Source organism: Athalia rosae, chromosome 7 (genome assembly GCF_917208135.1).
Source record: "Athalia rosae chromosome 7, iyAthRosa1.1, whole genome shotgun sequence".
Lineage (NCBI taxonomy): Eukaryota > Metazoa > Arthropoda > Insecta > Hymenoptera > Athaliidae > Athalia > Athalia rosae.
The window spans coordinates 14,890,353-14,908,494 of NC_064032.1; the positions used below are offsets into that span (position 1 = coordinate 14,890,353).

Sequence of the window (18,142 nt, forward strand, 5' to 3'; positions counted from 1 at the left end):
TTCATTTTTCTTTTTGATCTCTCTCTTTTTTAATCTGTTTCAATTCTTTGTGGAAAATATTCAAAGTTCACTACGTTGGTGAAAAGAGAAAAGTTATAGGTGTGTATCGAATCGATTATTAAATTAATAAATATTAATTACGAGGTGTACGTTATTCCTATAAGTATATAACATAATATATCGGCATATATAATCGTCATGTCTATAGGTGTGTTTATCAATATATCGGTTAAATCTATTTATCATAATTATGTATGTGTATATAGGTACATACTTAAATTTCTAATCGTAATTCGAGTCAATTTTATTTAGTCAATCGATAGAATATTATCATAGTATAGCATCAATTTATTTATTCCTCTCTCTTTAATACTTTGGATTTGTAAATTTTTTTGGTTTTTAAAGTCGTCTCTCGTATACTTGTTAATTATTACGTATCCTTTACATAGATATCTATAGGTATATATGTATACATTCAATGAGTAGATTTATGATTTTAATATTCCCTACGGTAATTATTCCGGTATATTTTTGTACACGATTATTAATTTAATGACTATTTTTTTTTTTTTTTTTTGGTTTTCTTTTCCTTTTCTTTTTTTTTCTTCATCAAATTTTCTATTACTCTGTACATTTCAAGTGTAACTTGAACATTGTTCTTATTATTCATACGCCTATATATTTTTTTATACACCTAATATATTGTATAGATATATTTAGTATATGTATAAGTTAATTGACTCCTACCGCAGACTTATTTATAGTATTATTAGATAATCATTCATTCTGCAGTTAATATAATAATTGTCTCTCAGTTTTACTTTCTTTTATTAAATTTCTCTTAGTTCTATCTATTTTTCTCTCTTTCTCTCTCACGTTTATTCGCTATAATTTCATCATTGGCACATTGATTCGTCATTTATCAATGACTGATATGAACATATAAGTCGAAGAGTGACTTTTTTTTCTTTTTCTTGTTTTTTTCATTTTCTTTTCATTCTTTTCGTTATCCCTACATTATCTAGGTATACCTATTTACCTCCTATTTCGAAAAATTATTCATAAATAATTTGTAAATCTAATTAGGTAAGTGAGCTAGTCAAACGCTCTTCGGTATTATATTATAATATTTATAATAATTCAAATAGTCAAATTATCATTGACGATAATTATGGAATTTTTAAATCTCATATCGTCTTGTTCTTTTCATATATATCACGCGGTCATACAATAGGGTACGTTTATTCTGTGCCTAGACTTTATAATAGCGATAAATTATTAAATTTTTTGAGTTTTATGCCAGCTACAATAATGATAACAATAATAAAGAGTAATAGTAATGGGATAATTGTTTGGCGACGACTTGAATCAATCGATCGTTCAATTAATTTTTTCGATTAATTGTTATACTTGTATATCTATGATGTGATGTGTGTTTGTGATCGCGATATTTGAAACGATTTGTTTTTTTTCGTTTTTTCTTTGTGCGGGGTTGAAAATAATTGACCCCTTTTTTTTTTTTTTAGTAAATCGAAGACGTATCAATGAAACTCTCATATCAACGATCCTTTTTTCCTCTTTCATCGCCGAAAAATTTGATTGACACAAGAAATAGATGAAGAATTATGACGTTTGAAGTATCTATTAACAATTTGCAGTATATCTCGTAGATGGAAATTTCAATATAAATTGATCCCGCGTTACGTTTATCGGTTAAGTCCAATCATATCCTGTGTTATACAAGGTAGGTTTGATTGGGGCGACGAATTCCTCGGTACGCGGTGCGTTGGAAGTCCCGATAGTCCTCTGACGTAGGTGTAGGAAACGGGACTCCTGAGTATACTTTTTTGTGATTTTTTAACGTGTTTCTTCTCCTTCGTCTCTCGCCGATTCGACGACAATTTCAATGTCTGAAAGGCTTTTCGCAAAGTTTCAGTAGTGAAGCATCTTTTCGAGGAGTCACCGTCGCTGCTGTGAGTGTCGGAAAAACTTGGCGAATGCGAAGGCGATTCGTGATGAGTCGAATGTATGCCGCCGTGATTAACCGGGCTCCACGATCTCATCGATTTTACCACACATCTGTCGGAACTTCGGGATCCTCGCGATAATCTCTCTTGGGAACGTGTCTGCGTTGAATGACCACGTAAACGATCGAGGTAGCAATGACCTCTCGGTGATCTTCCCCCGGAACAAAGACGCTCGCCGCTACCACGACGTGACAATCTCTCCGTACTTCCGGTGCTTCCTCCACTACCACAACCGCTATCCGTACTACATTCGTCGTCTCCGAATTCTGATCGCGATTGACCGTTATTGTGGTGATTCGCCGATCGAGACGACCGGCTCCTAGCGTCCGTTAACCTTGTTGATTCCTCCATCGGAGATGACAACGATGACGCCGGATGTATAACGATTATTGGCAACGATTTGTGCCAGTTGGTGACACCTGAGTTCAGCCAACCGACCCGATTCCTTTTGATATCCAGGTGAAGGATTTAATCCTCCTTGTTTTTTTTCAAAAATTCACGAAACTTATCTCTGCACTTATAAGCATAGAAAGTTCTTCGTATCTGCCGTTTATTTTTTCTCGTTCTTACGAAATATCGTTTTTGATCGTATGTCTTTGTTGAAAATTACTTTCGATATATTTATCAAGCGATCGGTAAAACTCACTGCACTTTTCAGCACTATAGTTTTATATTACAGTAAATTTCGGAAGCCCCCTAATAATTATTTATTCGTTTATCAATCAATCGATATGTATACGAGCCGACGATATTTTTTCTTCAATCTCTTTTTATGCTCAGGAATTCACTGGGGTCTTCCGAAGTTTCGACCAGCTCCCCGTCAGTGGTGAATCTGGACTGAATTTTAAGGGATGCAGGGCTACTTATATCTTCCCCCTGGTACAATCGCAACGCGCAAGCGTCGCCTCCACGTGAGTATCAAAGCCAAAACCGACGCCGACGTCGACGAATAGATTCCGTGTTAAACCAACACAAGTTTATCGATATGCGTGTATAATGAACCGCCGGTATCATCTATAGAAATTTTGATATCGAATCGTAGGGAAATATCGGGTTCAAAAAACAATACCTGGATGTCGAGGAATAGACACGCGTACGAGTACGCGTATGGGGCGATTGAAAATTGTTTCAACGTGCGTAGGAGAAATTTTTTTCCACGTTTCGAAATTCTGAAAATAAAATAGCGAAAGATTCCGCAACAGCTTATGAAATCAGGTAGTTTGGACGGGGCTTAAGTACGAATTATAAAATAAGGAAAGTGACCTGGTACCGAATTAAATTAGTATGCCGTGTGTGGGGAATCGATGAGACGTTGCACATCGCCGATTTCGATTCCATTTGATACATAAATAATTATACTTGTGATGGAAAACGTACTGGGTTTTTTTTCGAGTATACGTAAGTCACCAGCAGCACTGCAGCATTTTTTAACAATTTTTTCTGTTCCTAGAAAAATTTCTACGAAGACGGAGGGTGATCTGCAACACTTTGGAGAAGGAAGAGGAGGAAAAGAAATCTTTCAGTTGATAGGCGTGCAGAAACAAAACGTGAGTTTCACTACGTGTTATATATTTATATTATTAAGCAACTGGTGGCTCGTGAAAACGATATAGTAATAGGATGAACAATTTGGTGTGTTATAGGTATGGGGCTGCTGCACAGAGAACATCACGAGGAAAGTCTTCAGACCTTTGTCCGTCCCGATGTCGCAACGAGAAACCTTGAGTGGGTAGATTGCTGGGATGAAAAATGAAGGAAGAGGCGAGAACCACAGCGATGGAGCAACGGAACCGTCAGAGAGACGGAAAGGAGAAATACCGCGATAGGCCGCACGTTGCAAACTCCACGAAACACGTGCTCTGACACGGGTGTTATACATACAAACGCTGTGGAATAACTGTGACGAGGGGGTAGGTAGCCAAGAGCCCTCAGTTTTGCTAGATAACTTCGATAAACTTCTAAAATATTTGGAAAATTCAAATTCCGACACTAGTAGTAAAATAAAGAGCTTTGAATCAAGTTTTTTATTCCAAATGAAAATTTTTGTCACTCCAAGGGTGGGGGATGTCGACTGCGCCTAATGTTAGGCAATTCGTGGGGGTGAATCTCGTAAAGGTAGTTTGACGTGCATAACTCCAGGCGCTAAGAGAACGAACGGTAGCTTATGAACCTCCGTGAGGCAGCGCTAGGACTAGCCATCCTATTATTGCAAAGCGAGTCTTGGATTCATCATTTGATGGTGATTGTTAATTCGAACGATTCTGATGTATTTCGGGATAAAAATTAAGTCGTCTAGAACAATACTATCATTGAAACTCATCGGAATAGCTCGATGTAAATATTTTCAGAGTGAAAAGTTGGCAATAACACGATCAATTTTATATATAAAATCATTCAACTTGCGAATTTGGAATCCTGAGATTAAAATACATGAGAATACGATAGAAGAATCTATGATAAAAATTATAGAATTGTGGCGCAAATTCCGAAAGATATCTAAGGCTATAGACTTGGCGTTTTTTGGGGGTGAAAAGTGAAATGTTTTCGGAGTCAATTGCAGGACGCTCTTATAACGTATATTGATGTGGAAACACACAAATTTATAGAGTTAATTAGGCTGGGCATAATGTTTTCTGAGATGACTAATTTTTTTTGCAGCAGCATTTGTCGTTTATCATGTGTACTCACCTCCGTCAAACTCTTTGTTTCAGGAGACAAACATGCAACCATATGACGTACGGAGCAGTTTGGCCTCTCATCAGAAATACAAGACTATTCTCGGAGCATCTACAAGGCCAATCATCATATGGACAGTGTGGATAATTAGTCATACTATTATTGAATTATGCATTCCATTTATTTAGTGAACTATCATAGATATACAAAACATTTATACAATATAAGTTGAAATGGAAGTATTTTCCAGACTAGTTATTGTGAAAAGAATTGATATATATATGAACATTTTCTATACGTTTGAATATTATATTTTACGAATCAACAAATGATTATTCTTATGTTGGTCGAAATAAAAGTATTGTCCACACGATTGTATCTAGTTATAATCATAAGAAGATGGATATTGTGTAAAATTGGAGCCATTATAGGCATCGTAATGTCCAAACATGTAATTTTTACCTAAAGATTATCAATAAACAACAACTAATACTGCAACACAATTATAAATTTACTATCCATCACACCCCTTCACACCTCATTTACCAAATCATCAAGTCATAATCGAGTAGCCTGCAGGGCTGATCCTATGCAATCATGCGTATTCAATCCCACTCTTACGACGTATGATAAGAAGAAGGACTGGTTGCTTGCGGAACTGAGCGTATACCTGCCTGTGCATTCAATCATTCATTCATGCTATCACACACGCTGGAGCCGATAATGTAGATCTCTAGAATGCCGGCCCTTAGATTGGAAGTTCGTCCAAAAGTGGAAATTTGTATCAGGAGAACAGAAATCCTGAGGAGGTATTCCGAGACCGGGTGCCTGATCATGTGTGTGCATTCGATCCTGTGTATCGCATCTCTTTCGAAATTTTTTTTTTTTTTTTGGTATCAGGAGAACAGAATACCCGAGGAGGTATTCCGGAAATAAAAATTTTTGCCGAAAATAAAATTTTGTATCAGGAGAACAGAAATCCTGAGGAGGTATTCCGAGACCGGGTGCCTGATCATGTGTGTGCATTCGATCCTGTGTATCGCATCTCTTTCGAAATTTTTTTTTTTTTTTTGGTATCAGGAGAACAGAATACCCGAGGAGGTATTCCGGAAATAAAAATTTTTGCCGAAAATAAAATTTTGTATCAGGAGAACAGAAATCCTGAGGAGGTATTCCGAGACCGGGTGCCTGATCATGTGTGTGCATTCGATCCTGTGTATCGCATCTCTTTCGAAATTTTTTTTTTTTTTTTGGTATCAGGAGAACAGAATACCCGAGGAGGTATTCCGGAAATAAAAATTTTTGCCGAAAATAAAATTTTGTATCAGGAGAACAGAAATCCTGAGGAGGTATTCCGAGACCGGGTGCCTGATCATGTGTGTGCATTCGATCCTGTGTATCGCATCTCTTTCGAAATTTTTTTTTTTTTTTTTGGTATCAGGAGAACAGAATACCCGAGGAGGTATTCCGGAAATAAAAATTTTTGCCGAAAATAAAATTTTGTATCAGGAGAACAGAAATCCTGAGGAGGTATTCCGAGACCGGGTGCCTGATCATGTGTGTGCATTCGATCCTGTGTATCGCATCTCTTTCGAAATTTTTTTTTTTTTTTTTGGTATCAGGAGAACAGAATACCCGAGGAGGTATTCCGGAAATAAAAATTTTTGCCGAAAATAAAATTTTGTATCAGGAGAACAGAAATCCTGAGGAGGTATTCCGAGACCGGGTGCCTGATCATGTGTGTGCATTCGATCCTGTGTATCGCATCTCTTTCGAAATTTTTTTTTTTTTTTTGGTATCAGGAGAACAGAATACCCGAGGAGGTATTCCGGAAATAAAAATTTTTGCTGAAAATAAAATTTTGTATCAGGAGAACAGAAATCCTGAGGAGGTATTCCGAGACCGGGTGCCTGATCATGTGTGTGCATTCGATCCTGTGTATCGCATCTCTTTCGAAATTTTTTTTTTTTTTTTGGTATCAGGAGAACAGAATACCCGAGGAGGTATTCCAGAAATAAAAATTTTTGCCGAAAATAAAATTTTGTATCAGGAGAACAGAAATCCTGAGGAGGTATTCCGAGACCGGGTGCCTGATCATGTGTGTGCATTCGATCCTGTGTATCGCATCTCTTTCGAAATTTTTTTTTTTTTTTTGGTATCAGGAGAACAGAATACCCGAGGAGGTATTCCGGAAATAAAAATTTTTGCCGAAAATAAAATTTTGTATCAGGAGAACAGAAATCCTGAGGAGGTATTCCGAGACCGGGTGCCTGATCATGTGTGTGCATTCGATCCTGTGTATCGCATCTCTTTCGAAATTTTTTTTTTTTTTTGGTATCAGGAGAACAGAATACCCGAGGAGGTATTCCAGAAATAAAAATTTTTGCCGAAAATAAAATTTTGTATCAGGAGAACAGAAATCCTGAGGAGGTATTCCGAGACCGGGTGCCTGATCATGTGTGTGCATTCGATCCTGTGTATCGCATCTCTTTCGAAATTTTTTTTTTTTTTTTGGTATCAGGAGAACAGAATACCCGAGGAGGTATTCCGGAAATAAAAATTTTTGCCGAAAATAAAATTTTGTATCAGGAGAACAGAAATCCTGAGGAGGTATTCCGAGACCGGGTGCCTGATCATGTGTGTGCATTCGATCCTGTGTATCGCATCTCTTTCGAAATTTTTTTTTTTTTTTGGTATCAGGAGAACAGAATACCCGAGGAGGTATTCCAGAAATAAAAATTTTTGCCGAAAATAAAATTTTGTATCAGGAGAACAGAAATCCTGAGGAGGTATTCCGAGACCGGGTGCCTGATCATGTGTGTGCATTCGATCCTGTGTATCGCATCTCTTTCGAAATTTTTTTTTTTTTTTTGGTATCAGGAGAACAGAATACCCGAGGAGGTATTCCGGAAATAAAAATTTTTGCCGAAAATAAAATTTTGTATCAGGAGAACAGAAATCCTGAGGAGGTATTCCGAGACCGGGTGCCTGATCATGTGTGTGCATTCGATCCTGTGTATCGCATCTCTTTCGAAATTTTTTTTTTTTTTTGGTATCAGGAGAACAGAATACCCGAGGAGGTATTCCGGAAATAAAAATTTTTGCCGAAAATAAAATTTTGTATCAGGAGAACAGAAATCCTGAGGAGGTATTCCGAGACCGGGTGCCTGATCATGTGTGTGCATTCGATCCTGTGTATCGCATCTCTTTCGAAATTTTTTTTTTTTTTTTGGTATCAGGAGAACAGAATACCCGAGGAGGTATTCCGGAAATAAAAATTTTTGCCGAAAATAAAATTTTGTATCAGGAGAACAGAAATCCTGAGGAGGTATTCCGAGACCGGGTGCCTGATCATGTGTGTGCATTCGATCCTGTGTATCGCATCTCTTTCGAAATTTTTTTTTTTTTTTGGTATCAGGAGAACAGAATACCCGAGGAGGTATTCCAGAAATAAAAATTTTTGCCGAAAATAAAATTTTGTATCAGGAGAACAGAAATCCTGAGGAGGTATTCCGAGACCGGGTGCCTGATCATGTGTGTGCATTCGATCCTGTGTATCGCATCTCTTTCGAAAATGTTTTTTTTTTTTTTTGGTATCAGGAGAACAGAATACCCGAGGAGCTATTCCAAATTCCAGAAATAAAAATTTTTGCCGAAAATAAAATTTTGTATCAGGAGAACAGAAATCCTGAGGAGGTATTCCGAGACTGGGTGCCTGATCATGTGTGTGCATTCGATCCTGTGTATCGCATCTCTTTCAAAAATTTTTTTTTTTTGGTATCAGGAGAACAGAATACCCGAGGAGGTATTCCGGAAATAAAAATTTTTGCCGAAAATAAAATTTTGTATCAGGAGAACAGAAATCCTGAGGAGGTATTCCGAGACCCTGTGTGTCTTATCGTTTGCATGCATGGATGCCTCATCATATGCATATACTCCGAGCTAAAGCCTGATGTGATATGTTTCTCATGAAGAATTCTATAATGATGCATCCAATGTGATATTAACTATTGATATAAAAGGTATATTTAGCGATGGATCGGAAATGAATTTAACACATTGCTGGGAATATTATAGATTTATTGAACCAGAAAAATGTTTATTCACAACAAATGCGTTACAACAAAAGTTCATAATCTTTAATTAATGACTTTTTTAATGACCCTATAAAGTACATGATCTATGACTGCATGATGAATAGTTTTCACCGCCACTGACGGTTGCACCGACGAGTCTCATGCCTCAGATGCAATTCGCAGATCTTCCGAGGCTGCTAATTTTCTTCCTGTAACAGTAGAAAAGGAATTGAATGATTAGAAATGAACTGAGTAGCAAAACTATCAAGCATACAGATCATCGCTGACTTTACTACTTGTGGCCAAGAAAATTGAGATATTCTAACGAGGTTCGATCCCGGCCTTATCTACTCAACGAATTCGTTTTCCTCACGCAAAAATACATGGAAAGGGTCTTAAAATCTACTTCTCGAATACTTCACATTTCATCTCAAAACAACGCTCAGCGTAGCCTCAAATATTTTCCGAAATTTGCATCGAGATTTGGCAATGTTTTACGTGGAGTTTTCCATGGTAGTTGTTCAATCTCAGGAATCGGAATCCGACAGCCAAATTAATTGACCTATCAGATTGGTCGAGTTATCGTTAATTTATCGTTCCAAAGTGTGAAAAATCAAGGATCAGTTGATGGGATTCATTCCGAGACCAATTCAATTGATGGAATCGTGTTTTTGAGATCAAAGGTCAGCGGAGTATGGCGAAACATTTGATTTTCATCCTCCAGCCAAATGAAGACGATCCAAAGATCGCAGCCTTCAATTGATGGGTCAAAAATGAAAATCGTTTGTATTCACATATTTTGTCCGTCTTCGATTCCAAAAACTCTTACATTCAATCTAAATGGACCTCTTCACCAAGATCATTGAGCAACCGCGCGTTTTTTAGTTTTATAGAGACGCTGTGCTTACGATTAGATTTCATACCCATAATGAGTTTTACCATTGAATGTTGTCGACAGATCACATCAATTCTTGTTTAATCGCCACAACTACGGTGATTTATCAAAATATTCTCTACTCGTTGTAACCCTGAGATCTCACACTATCCTCTCTGAATGCGAAACCTCATTTTCATTTTATATCCATCATTAGTCTGACGATTCCACACCCATGGGATGTGGCCATCACCCTCGCCATTTTCTATTTTTCACACCTGATTTCGAAAGGATATTAAAATACCGAATTATTCAATTTTCGAAACTATATTATTGTAATCAAAATCAGTCAAGATCGGTATCAAAATCAAAATAAATCTGATACTTGTAACGAAATTCAGAAAGACTACAACTGGAACCGAATTTAAAATTCGAGTCAGAACAAAAATCGAAAGTAATCAAAGGGTAGTGAATTGAAGAATATAAAAAATAATTCAGTTATACTACCAAAAATGACGCAGACTGGAGACAACAAAGCGAGATCGATTCGGCGTGTGGAATGCCCTATATAGAATTCATAGGTATGCCAACTATGGTATACCGCGTATGTTTTTTAAGCGTCTCAAGTGTCCGAACCACGACCACACCTCGGCCTTGGTTTTTTTGTATCGGTTATTTTTTGTCGATTAAAACCGCTACATTTTTGTCTCTGTACATACGGTGTAAGTACGTTCGTATTATTTATGGTAATATGTACACATAATTTTTTTCGCCTATTTACGTGCAGCAAAATATTAATAAATCTACGAGTCAAAGCTGCAGCAAATCCGCCGCACTTATTGTCAACCGAAACAAATTTTCTGATAAAATTCCAGAATAAATGCGCCGTCATTCGTAAAAATCTATATATATATATCTGTGGTTTTTTTTTTTTTTTTTCTTACATCTTACGTAATTGGATGTGTTTAACATTATAAATAAAATCGAGTTCTGGACCACGCCTGTCTTTGCTAGAACCAGCTCCTCCAAATTACGAGCAGATCCGGCCCAGTCGGAGAAATATTATCTCGCTAATTTGCATCAGCTGACAAACGCGTAGAGTCTATGATTAATTCAGATTCCCCTACCGCACTGCCATCACCTTTCACGTGATGTGAGTAGCGAATAAATCAGCTATAGACGCTCTTCTTTTTGTAAATGGAAATATCGTTTCACCTGCAGCATACAAGTACATAGTATACTATGAGTATACAGGTATACGACAAGCACGCATAGATTTGTAAATCTAAAAATAAGGAATTACATGAAAGTATTAAATAAAACGTAATCCTGTGCCACAATAAATCCCGTGTACACGCGGGGTATTATAAGTACGCGAATTTACCCTGCACGCGTAGCCAACGTGCATCGGAATCTATTCATAGTAACATAGAAGATAGGGATGTTCATAGGGACGGGGCGAACGAAATTAAATGTTTTGTAATACAATACAGCATAATCATCACGTTATTGTACGCATATAACCGTAGAATGATAAAAAATGAAAATGCAACGAATAATTAGCCGACAGGATGCAAAATTAATTCGTAATGCACCGATTAATTGAACGGAAATGGATTTTAACGGACGAGTATCCTCGTACCCACTATAATTATATCACGTAACCAACTCCCTCATATATCGCGTTATATATATATTTATCTAAATACGTCCATGACGACGGAAACTTCGTCCCGTTGGACATTCGGTAACACGAGTTGCACCCCGTGATTATATCCGCATTCGCTAATAGATAACATCTATTATTTTAATTGGTCTATTTTGTCATTCGGAAATTAATGTGATACAACGAGCACATAATCGTTTCCATGCACATGCGATTGCCAAGTTACGAATCACATATAAATAAATGGAATTCGCGCCGAAAAGAAGTTTCCCCCACGGTCCATTAGAAATATTTCAATTCTGTTTTATTCTCTTTGTTCCTTTTCGTTTCGTTAAGGATTCCGATCGCGTATTATTTCAACGCGTCGATACGTCGATCGACAAAAGCTTTCCTTTTTTTTGTCTTGTCCGGATTGCTTTACATCGAAGACGGTATAGTTCTGCAGATCGTTTACGGAGTAAAACAAGATCTGCAGTACGACGAACAATTTATTTAATTTATTCATTATTTTTAAATGATCTAATCACAATGCATCCGGAGAGCCGTGTGTTTGACAGGACAGGGATCATTGAATAATCGTTTTGGGGACGTCAGCAACTGAAGCAATTGTATTTGAGTAATTGTCCGAGCCCCGTCCATTTTTGGACGTATCTATCGCGCGTTTATCTTTCGAATACAATTAATTGAATGTATATTGTACTAAAGATAATATAACATCAGTTATTACATCTCGAATGTACGCACAAATTATTTATTATTCAGTCGATCTGAGGGTGATATCGGATACCGGGTATTACGGGTTGTCTTCGTCGATGTTAATATACCGAACAAAAAGTCTTTCGTCAATCCCTGTAAGATCGGTGGTCATGTAACAACGAAGGTTAACAACGAGTACGCCGTTCCCTAACTTCGTTTCTTTGAAAAAAGATTCCCGATGACGTTATCGTCTACATAATAACATACCCATGTATTCGACTAATTAATTTACGTAATCAAACACGCATTTATGTATTTAAATATCATTATATTGCTTAATGGCTTTTGCTCTTCAGATCGCGCCTTTTAATTATAAACGTCAGCCCATAGGAGATCATCCCCGTTAGAGATGGCTTTGACGATATTTGGATCATCGTTGTTCCCGTCATTTTCTTATCACTAATTGGTAATCCGACTATTGCGCTATTTCTTTATTTTATTATAATTGTCATTGACATTTGGTAGCATAAAAACCCGTCACGATGCATCGTAGATTACACGTACATAGTTGCACGCGGTTGATACATATGTTGATTTTTATTTTCAGTTATTTATATTATTTCGGTGATTTCATCTCAACTTTCAATTTAAGAAGAGAGAAAAAAAACTAGAACCATTAAAATCAGACGACGCGTTGAATGCGTTTTGAGGTTTATTTAAATATATGCCAAAGTTGGCGGTCAAGGGATGCAAATTTTGGAAATCTCGAGCCTCGGATTTAGTTGTTATTCAACATTGATCTATGAAATCGCCCCCGCTTCCGTCATAGAGCAAAGGTATCTCGATATAATTGTGAATTAGCAATTTATGACATTCATTTTTTGTCTTTATTATATTTTTCCCAAGCGCATATGTAGTTGCTGTGTAGGATATGCATAAAATTCAACTGCGAATAACTAAAATCCAGAAATAAATTACTGACGTCAGTGACGATAATATCGTTATATATATTCTACGGTGTGAATATTCCCCCTAGAATATGTATGTTGATTTCGAAATCCATGTCGGTCTTATTTGTTTTATGTTTTTTTTTTTCCCCCTCATAGAAAATACGTCACAAACCTTTATCAGGTGCGGTTGGCCATTCGTGCGTGCAGAGAGGAGATCGCGGTGAGCCGGAGGTGGAGGTGGACAGTAAGGTAGTTGTGTTGTTCCTTTTTTTTTTTCGTGTTTTTTTCAAGGACATGGACGAGGCGTGGTTCGCCATAATTGCCGTGTTTCAGAGCGGCGTTCCGGGCTGCTCCTCGGAACTATAAAAGCCCCGGTCGATCGGTAGCAGAGCATACTCGTTCTTCAGTAACCGGTAGAACTCCACAAAATCATTCAAAGATGTACAAGCTAGTGAGTCTTCCATATCCGAGTTTTATTTCGAGAAAAAAAAAAAATATATATCAATCGTTAAATTCATTTTTGTCTCGAAATTATGGAGCTAATAGTCCATTTGCTTTTCCATTTTTGCTCAATCTATTTCTCTTCATTAAGAACGCTTCATTATTATTTTTTTTTTCACCTTTTAGATCGTCCTCGCCGCCCTTGTGGCCGTTGCCGTCGCCGCCCCAGGAGCTCTTTTAGCTTCGTCGCCGGTCGTCTCAGCTTATTCTGCTCCAGCTGCTGTGGTCGGTTCTCCATTGGCATACAGCGCGTATTCCGCACCCTACTACGGAACATACGGAGGATACGTGCCATCTTTGGCATACTCTTCACCTTTGGCCTACAGATCTGCCTACGGTTACCCTTACGCCAGTCCCTACGCCTACTACCACTAGAAAACTGACCGCGAAGACATCATGATTAGGGACGATCGATTTATTCGATCGCCTGAAATCAAGGAACAACACTAACCGCACGCGCATTCACGAAAATTTGGATTATACCTTGTAATCTATTACAAAAAAAAAAATAAAAAATTCTTATGTAACATAAACAAGTTGAATGAAAAATAAAACAAAATTGATTATCAATTAACAATTGAGAAACTCTTTCTTTACCGAGATCAGATCTCGTTTCCTGCTATGGGGAATCAAATATCTGCTGCCAGTTACGAGCAAGAATTTATTTTTGGATACGGAGCTCATGGAGATTTTAATTATCGTATCGTGAAATTGGAATCGATCAGACATTGAAAACTTTGTACGATATTTTAATGGAAGAGAAAAAAGAAATGCAAAGATAGGCGCATGATATCCTCCTCAAGATATTCGAGTAATTCATTCCGATTCGATAAAGAAAAATGTGTCTTACCATTACGAGCTCCCAGCTAAGACTGACTAAATTTGGATTTGACTTCTAGCCAAACATAGAGGTCACCCTTGTGGTATCGCAACAATAAGTTAGTTGCCATTAGAATAAAATTTTCACTTGAAGATTTTTTAAATCCAACCGCATAGTTGGAAGATTCGCAGCAGCCATTTCTTTTTTCTTTCCCCTTAATTTTAGAAATGCCTAGTGAAACTGAACTGTACCTTTTCTTGAAACTGAAAGAAATCGTTCGAAGTTTGTCTTATTTTTTTTTTCATCGTCATTTATTCGATACGTAATAATTCTCTACGTATCTGATTTCGTTTTTCGGAATATGCGATACGAAATACCGATTTTACATTCCGAAATACGACGAGATAAAATATTCGTCAAGTTTCTTGTAGAATCTGGACCGGTTCCTATTGTCTTAATTAGAATTCCACATAAGTATGCAACCTATGATTGAAAAAGAGTAAAGAATTCTTACGAAAACCGGAGCAATAAAAAGATAAGTTTCGTAACGATTCGCACATGTGGATCACCTCGTCCAAAACCGAATTTTATGGCATTTAAATATTCATCAGTTTCCATTCTCGTGCGGTCACCGAATAAGTGGGTAATCAATTTATATCATTCCGCGCACGGCGCAGATGACGATGAAAAGAAAATGAAAAAATGCAGCGTGTAACGTATTACATGTTCTACGTGAAAAATTTTATTCATCCTTAGGGGGTTGCAAATCAATGTTGATCAAAAATTTTGGTAAATTGTTCGTTAGCGATGTTCCGTTTCGAGATCTCCATTCAATTATCTCGGACTCAGTAGACCGCCAAAGGAGCCGCTGCAGCGTACGCCGGATATGCCGCAGGAGCCACAGCGTGGGTGCTGTAAGCCAGAGGAGCGGTGTAAGCGAACGGTGAAGCGGCAATGGGCGCTGTCAAGGGTGCAGCAGCGATGGGGGCCGCTGCGTATGCAGGTGCAGCGTAGGCTAGGGTGTTATAATTCCTGGCGATGACCTGGCTGCTCGCCGCGGTGACGATAGGAGCCGCGGGTATGACGCCGGCTGCAGCGACCGACAGGACGGCGAGGAGAACGCACTGTTCGAAGGGAACGAGACGAAAGAATTAACACAGAAGAAATGGAAAAAAAATTTTTTCGCCCTCCCCTATTTTACCGTTACTCACCAATTTGAACATGACTGCTGAGGTGATTGTTTTCAAGGGGGGGATGAAAGAGAGACGGGAAGCTAGTCCTTTGCAGAAAGCTGAATTGACTGTGCGTTTTGCTACGAATTCAAAACCTTTTATATCGTTGCCGTTCGACCCACTACCCCTCCAATGTGACGAAAATATGCGTAAAACGATACGGTAAGTAGTCGTTGGGAGTAGATCGCCTTGCACCACCACGCCTCTGATTCGATGACGAAGACGCGTACGAATTCGCTCGTGACGAAAACATAACGTGTCTCGCATCCCGATTATCTTCTTATCGAACGCGTAGCTTTCTATGATCGTGAGGAAAGAAACAAAGACAAAGGAAACGATTTTACCGCACGGTGTATCGCGAGTCCTAGACTTTGCGAAGTCGGTGTTTCTGAAACCGATGAATTATATCGTACCGTCGCTCAACCTTTTTTCAACTCTTTCGATTTCAAGTATCCCAAAACTTTACCCCGTTACAAAACAAGGGTGGTTTTCGCGAGGTCTACGGAGAAAAAAAAAAAGAAGAAACCTTTGGCTTCCGAATCGACGAGGATGACGCGGTTATTACTTTCTGCAACCCTTAGTTACGTGTTTGACATTAGAATCGCATGTTGTAACTGCAGAGTTGAAAATTGTTGCCAACTATTACCACAGATTAGTCACGTGGTCGAATACGATGTTACATAGTTCCATATTATAATGCGGACGTGCCAAGACGTCGTATCTAGACAAAGACGTGTTACATATCGTACAGTAGGGCGAAACGCCAGGAGCACAAGCTCGAAACTAATTGGATTACGTAATTGTTTAACCGTCATCGAAACGCCCGGCACGTTTTTGAAGAAAGTATCGATCACGTTCCTCCTTCGAGTGGTGGAAATCGAAATGGAAATGGAAATGGTAATGGATGTGGCCCGACTTCCCGTATAAATAAAACCGGCTATCGAAAAATCCTCACAACGAAATCGTCAGTCCGATAATTATTAAACAAGGATCAAAATGAACTCCTTCGCAACGGTGGGTCAAAATACGCTAATCGATATTCTTCTGGAAAACCAAAAAAAAAAACAAAACATTTACATTGAATCCGACCTTACTTATCTTCTTTTTTCAAACAGACGAGTAGCCTGCTGCTTCTGGCTGTCCTTCAAACGGCGATGGCCGGAATTCTTCCCGCCGCCGTACCCGCGGCGCCGATCGTAGCGGCGGCTCCGGCAGCAATCGGATACGCAAAGGCTGTTCCTTACAACATACCCCCGTACGCGTCGAGGGTTGACATCAACACGAGGAACATCGCCGCTCCCTACGTAGCCGCTGCTCCTTACATCGCCGCAGCTCCTGCCGCTGCTCTTCCTTACGCAGCGCTTCCGTCAGCTCCTCTGATCGCAGCCCCCGGTGTCATCCCTTCCGCGTACGCCGGAAGTTTCGCCGCACCCCTGGCACCGGCAGCCTACGCAATCTGAATCACGTCGCGATGCACAAAATACGATGAAACGCTTGCCAATCATTGTCTAGATCCATATTAGTTTTTTTTTTTCTTTCAAGCTTTTTGTCGTTTGATAAGAATAATAAAAAATTTTCCAACCGACAAAATGTGTATACGTGTTACGTGAACAGATTTCCTCACCCCCGGATTCGATTCGAGGAGAACGGATAATAAAAATCGTATCCGTTGTTCCAATGTTACGAGACGGGCGAAGAAGCGATTTTCGTAAGAGGGCAACTATAGAAATTTGTAACCATTGACACGTTGCGTCAAAAAGGATCCGTCCTTTGTAATTGGTAATTGTCTTTTCGCGGCGAAATTAGCTGTTGACGTCACTGTACCGCCGGCATCCCCTTAGAAATATAAGCACTATGGACAACAACGAAACGAGTACATTGTGCACGGATCATTTCCACGTACCCGTAAATAATAAAGAATGAACAATAAAAAAGGAAATCATTGTTAACGATCCGTACGAATCCCGAAGGACGAACGAATCGTTGATAAATAAACCAATGGAGATGGCGAAAGAGTGACAGAAGACTAGACGAGGCGAAATCGAATTAGTAAAATAGTCGAGGGGTCACGTTGACGCGTTGATCAATTTTTAGATAATCGTTCGAAACGTGCCTGCGGGGGCTCAACGTCGATTCAACCCTCGGAATTGCGGGGGACTTTGTACACGTGCAAATTCAACGGCAGATTCGAGGGGTTCGTGTACAGGTCAGAGCTTCCGTGACGATTAGCCGTGCAGGTCAATTAGCCGAAAACGTTTCCTCTCATCGATTTTACTACGGCGATTTCTATTTCAGGTGCAGTTTTCGAATATATGATTGAAAGGCGACTGCTGGCGATGAAAATTAAGATCGCGTTTGTCTCTTGATAATTTGACGCGAATAAGGCGAAGCGAAGCGGCAAGGGCAAGGACGAAAAAAGGAGAGCTAGTGCAGCAGGTGGGCGAGGTAAATGCCGGAAGCCAGACAGGCGTAAAGACGATCGTTTGCGGATTAAACAGGTTCGGCGTTGGTGCACCGCAGTAAATGCACAACCTTGAATCGCATCCTGTTCTGAGGGGCAATGGAAAACCGTAAAAAAACAACAAAAAAAAAACGAGAGAGAGAGAGAAAAAAAATTGTAAAAG

At 38.8% G+C, this 18,142-nt stretch overlaps 4 protein-coding genes across 4 annotated transcripts; 2 read left to right on the forward strand and 2 right to left on the reverse strand.

The window, feature by feature from the left end:
• Positions 1-491: 491 nt before the first annotated feature.
• Positions 492-2,926, reverse strand: LOC105689633. Its single transcript, XM_048658584.1, has one exon. The coding sequence runs from the start codon at positions 2,376-2,378 to the stop codon at positions 1,707-1,709; it is 672 nt and encodes a 223-aa protein (XP_048514541.1). The 5' UTR covers positions 2,379-2,926; the 3' UTR covers positions 492-1,706.
• Positions 2,927-13,276: 10,350 nt separating this feature from the next.
• On the forward strand, positions 13,277-14,040 carry LOC105689634. Its single transcript, XM_025746467.2, has 2 exons — positions 13,277-13,416; positions 13,593-14,040. The coding sequence occupies exons 1-2, from the start codon at positions 13,405-13,407 to the stop codon at positions 13,839-13,841; spliced, it is 261 nt and encodes an 86-aa protein (XP_025602252.2). The 5' UTR covers positions 13,277-13,404; the 3' UTR covers positions 13,842-14,040.
• A 958-nt stretch (positions 14,041-14,998) lies between these two features.
• Positions 14,999-15,658, reverse strand: LOC105689662 (cuticle protein 38). The gene is made up of 2 exons (XM_012406834.3): positions 15,498-15,658; positions 14,999-15,410 (listed from the first exon to the last, which is right to left on the reverse strand). Exons 1-2 carry the CDS (start codon positions 15,507-15,509, stop codon positions 15,132-15,134), a joined length of 291 nt encoding a protein of 96 aa, XP_012262257.2. The 5' UTR covers positions 15,510-15,658; the 3' UTR covers positions 14,999-15,131.
• Positions 15,659-16,397: 739 nt separating this feature from the next.
• LOC110117208 (cuticle protein 16.5-like) lies at positions 16,398-17,103 on the forward strand. Its single transcript, XM_020854419.2, has 2 exons — positions 16,398-16,532; positions 16,634-17,103. Exons 1-2 carry the CDS (start codon positions 16,515-16,517, stop codon positions 16,976-16,978), a joined length of 363 nt encoding a protein of 120 aa, XP_020710078.2. The 5' UTR covers positions 16,398-16,514; the 3' UTR covers positions 16,979-17,103.
• The last annotated feature ends 1,039 nt before the right edge of the window (positions 17,104-18,142 follow it).

Excerpts from the sequence above, each read along its gene's own strand:
- LOC105689633 (XM_048658584.1), bottom strand. The coding sequence starts at position 2,378 with ATGGAGGAATCAACAAGGTTAACGGACGCTAGGAGCCGGTCGTCTCGA.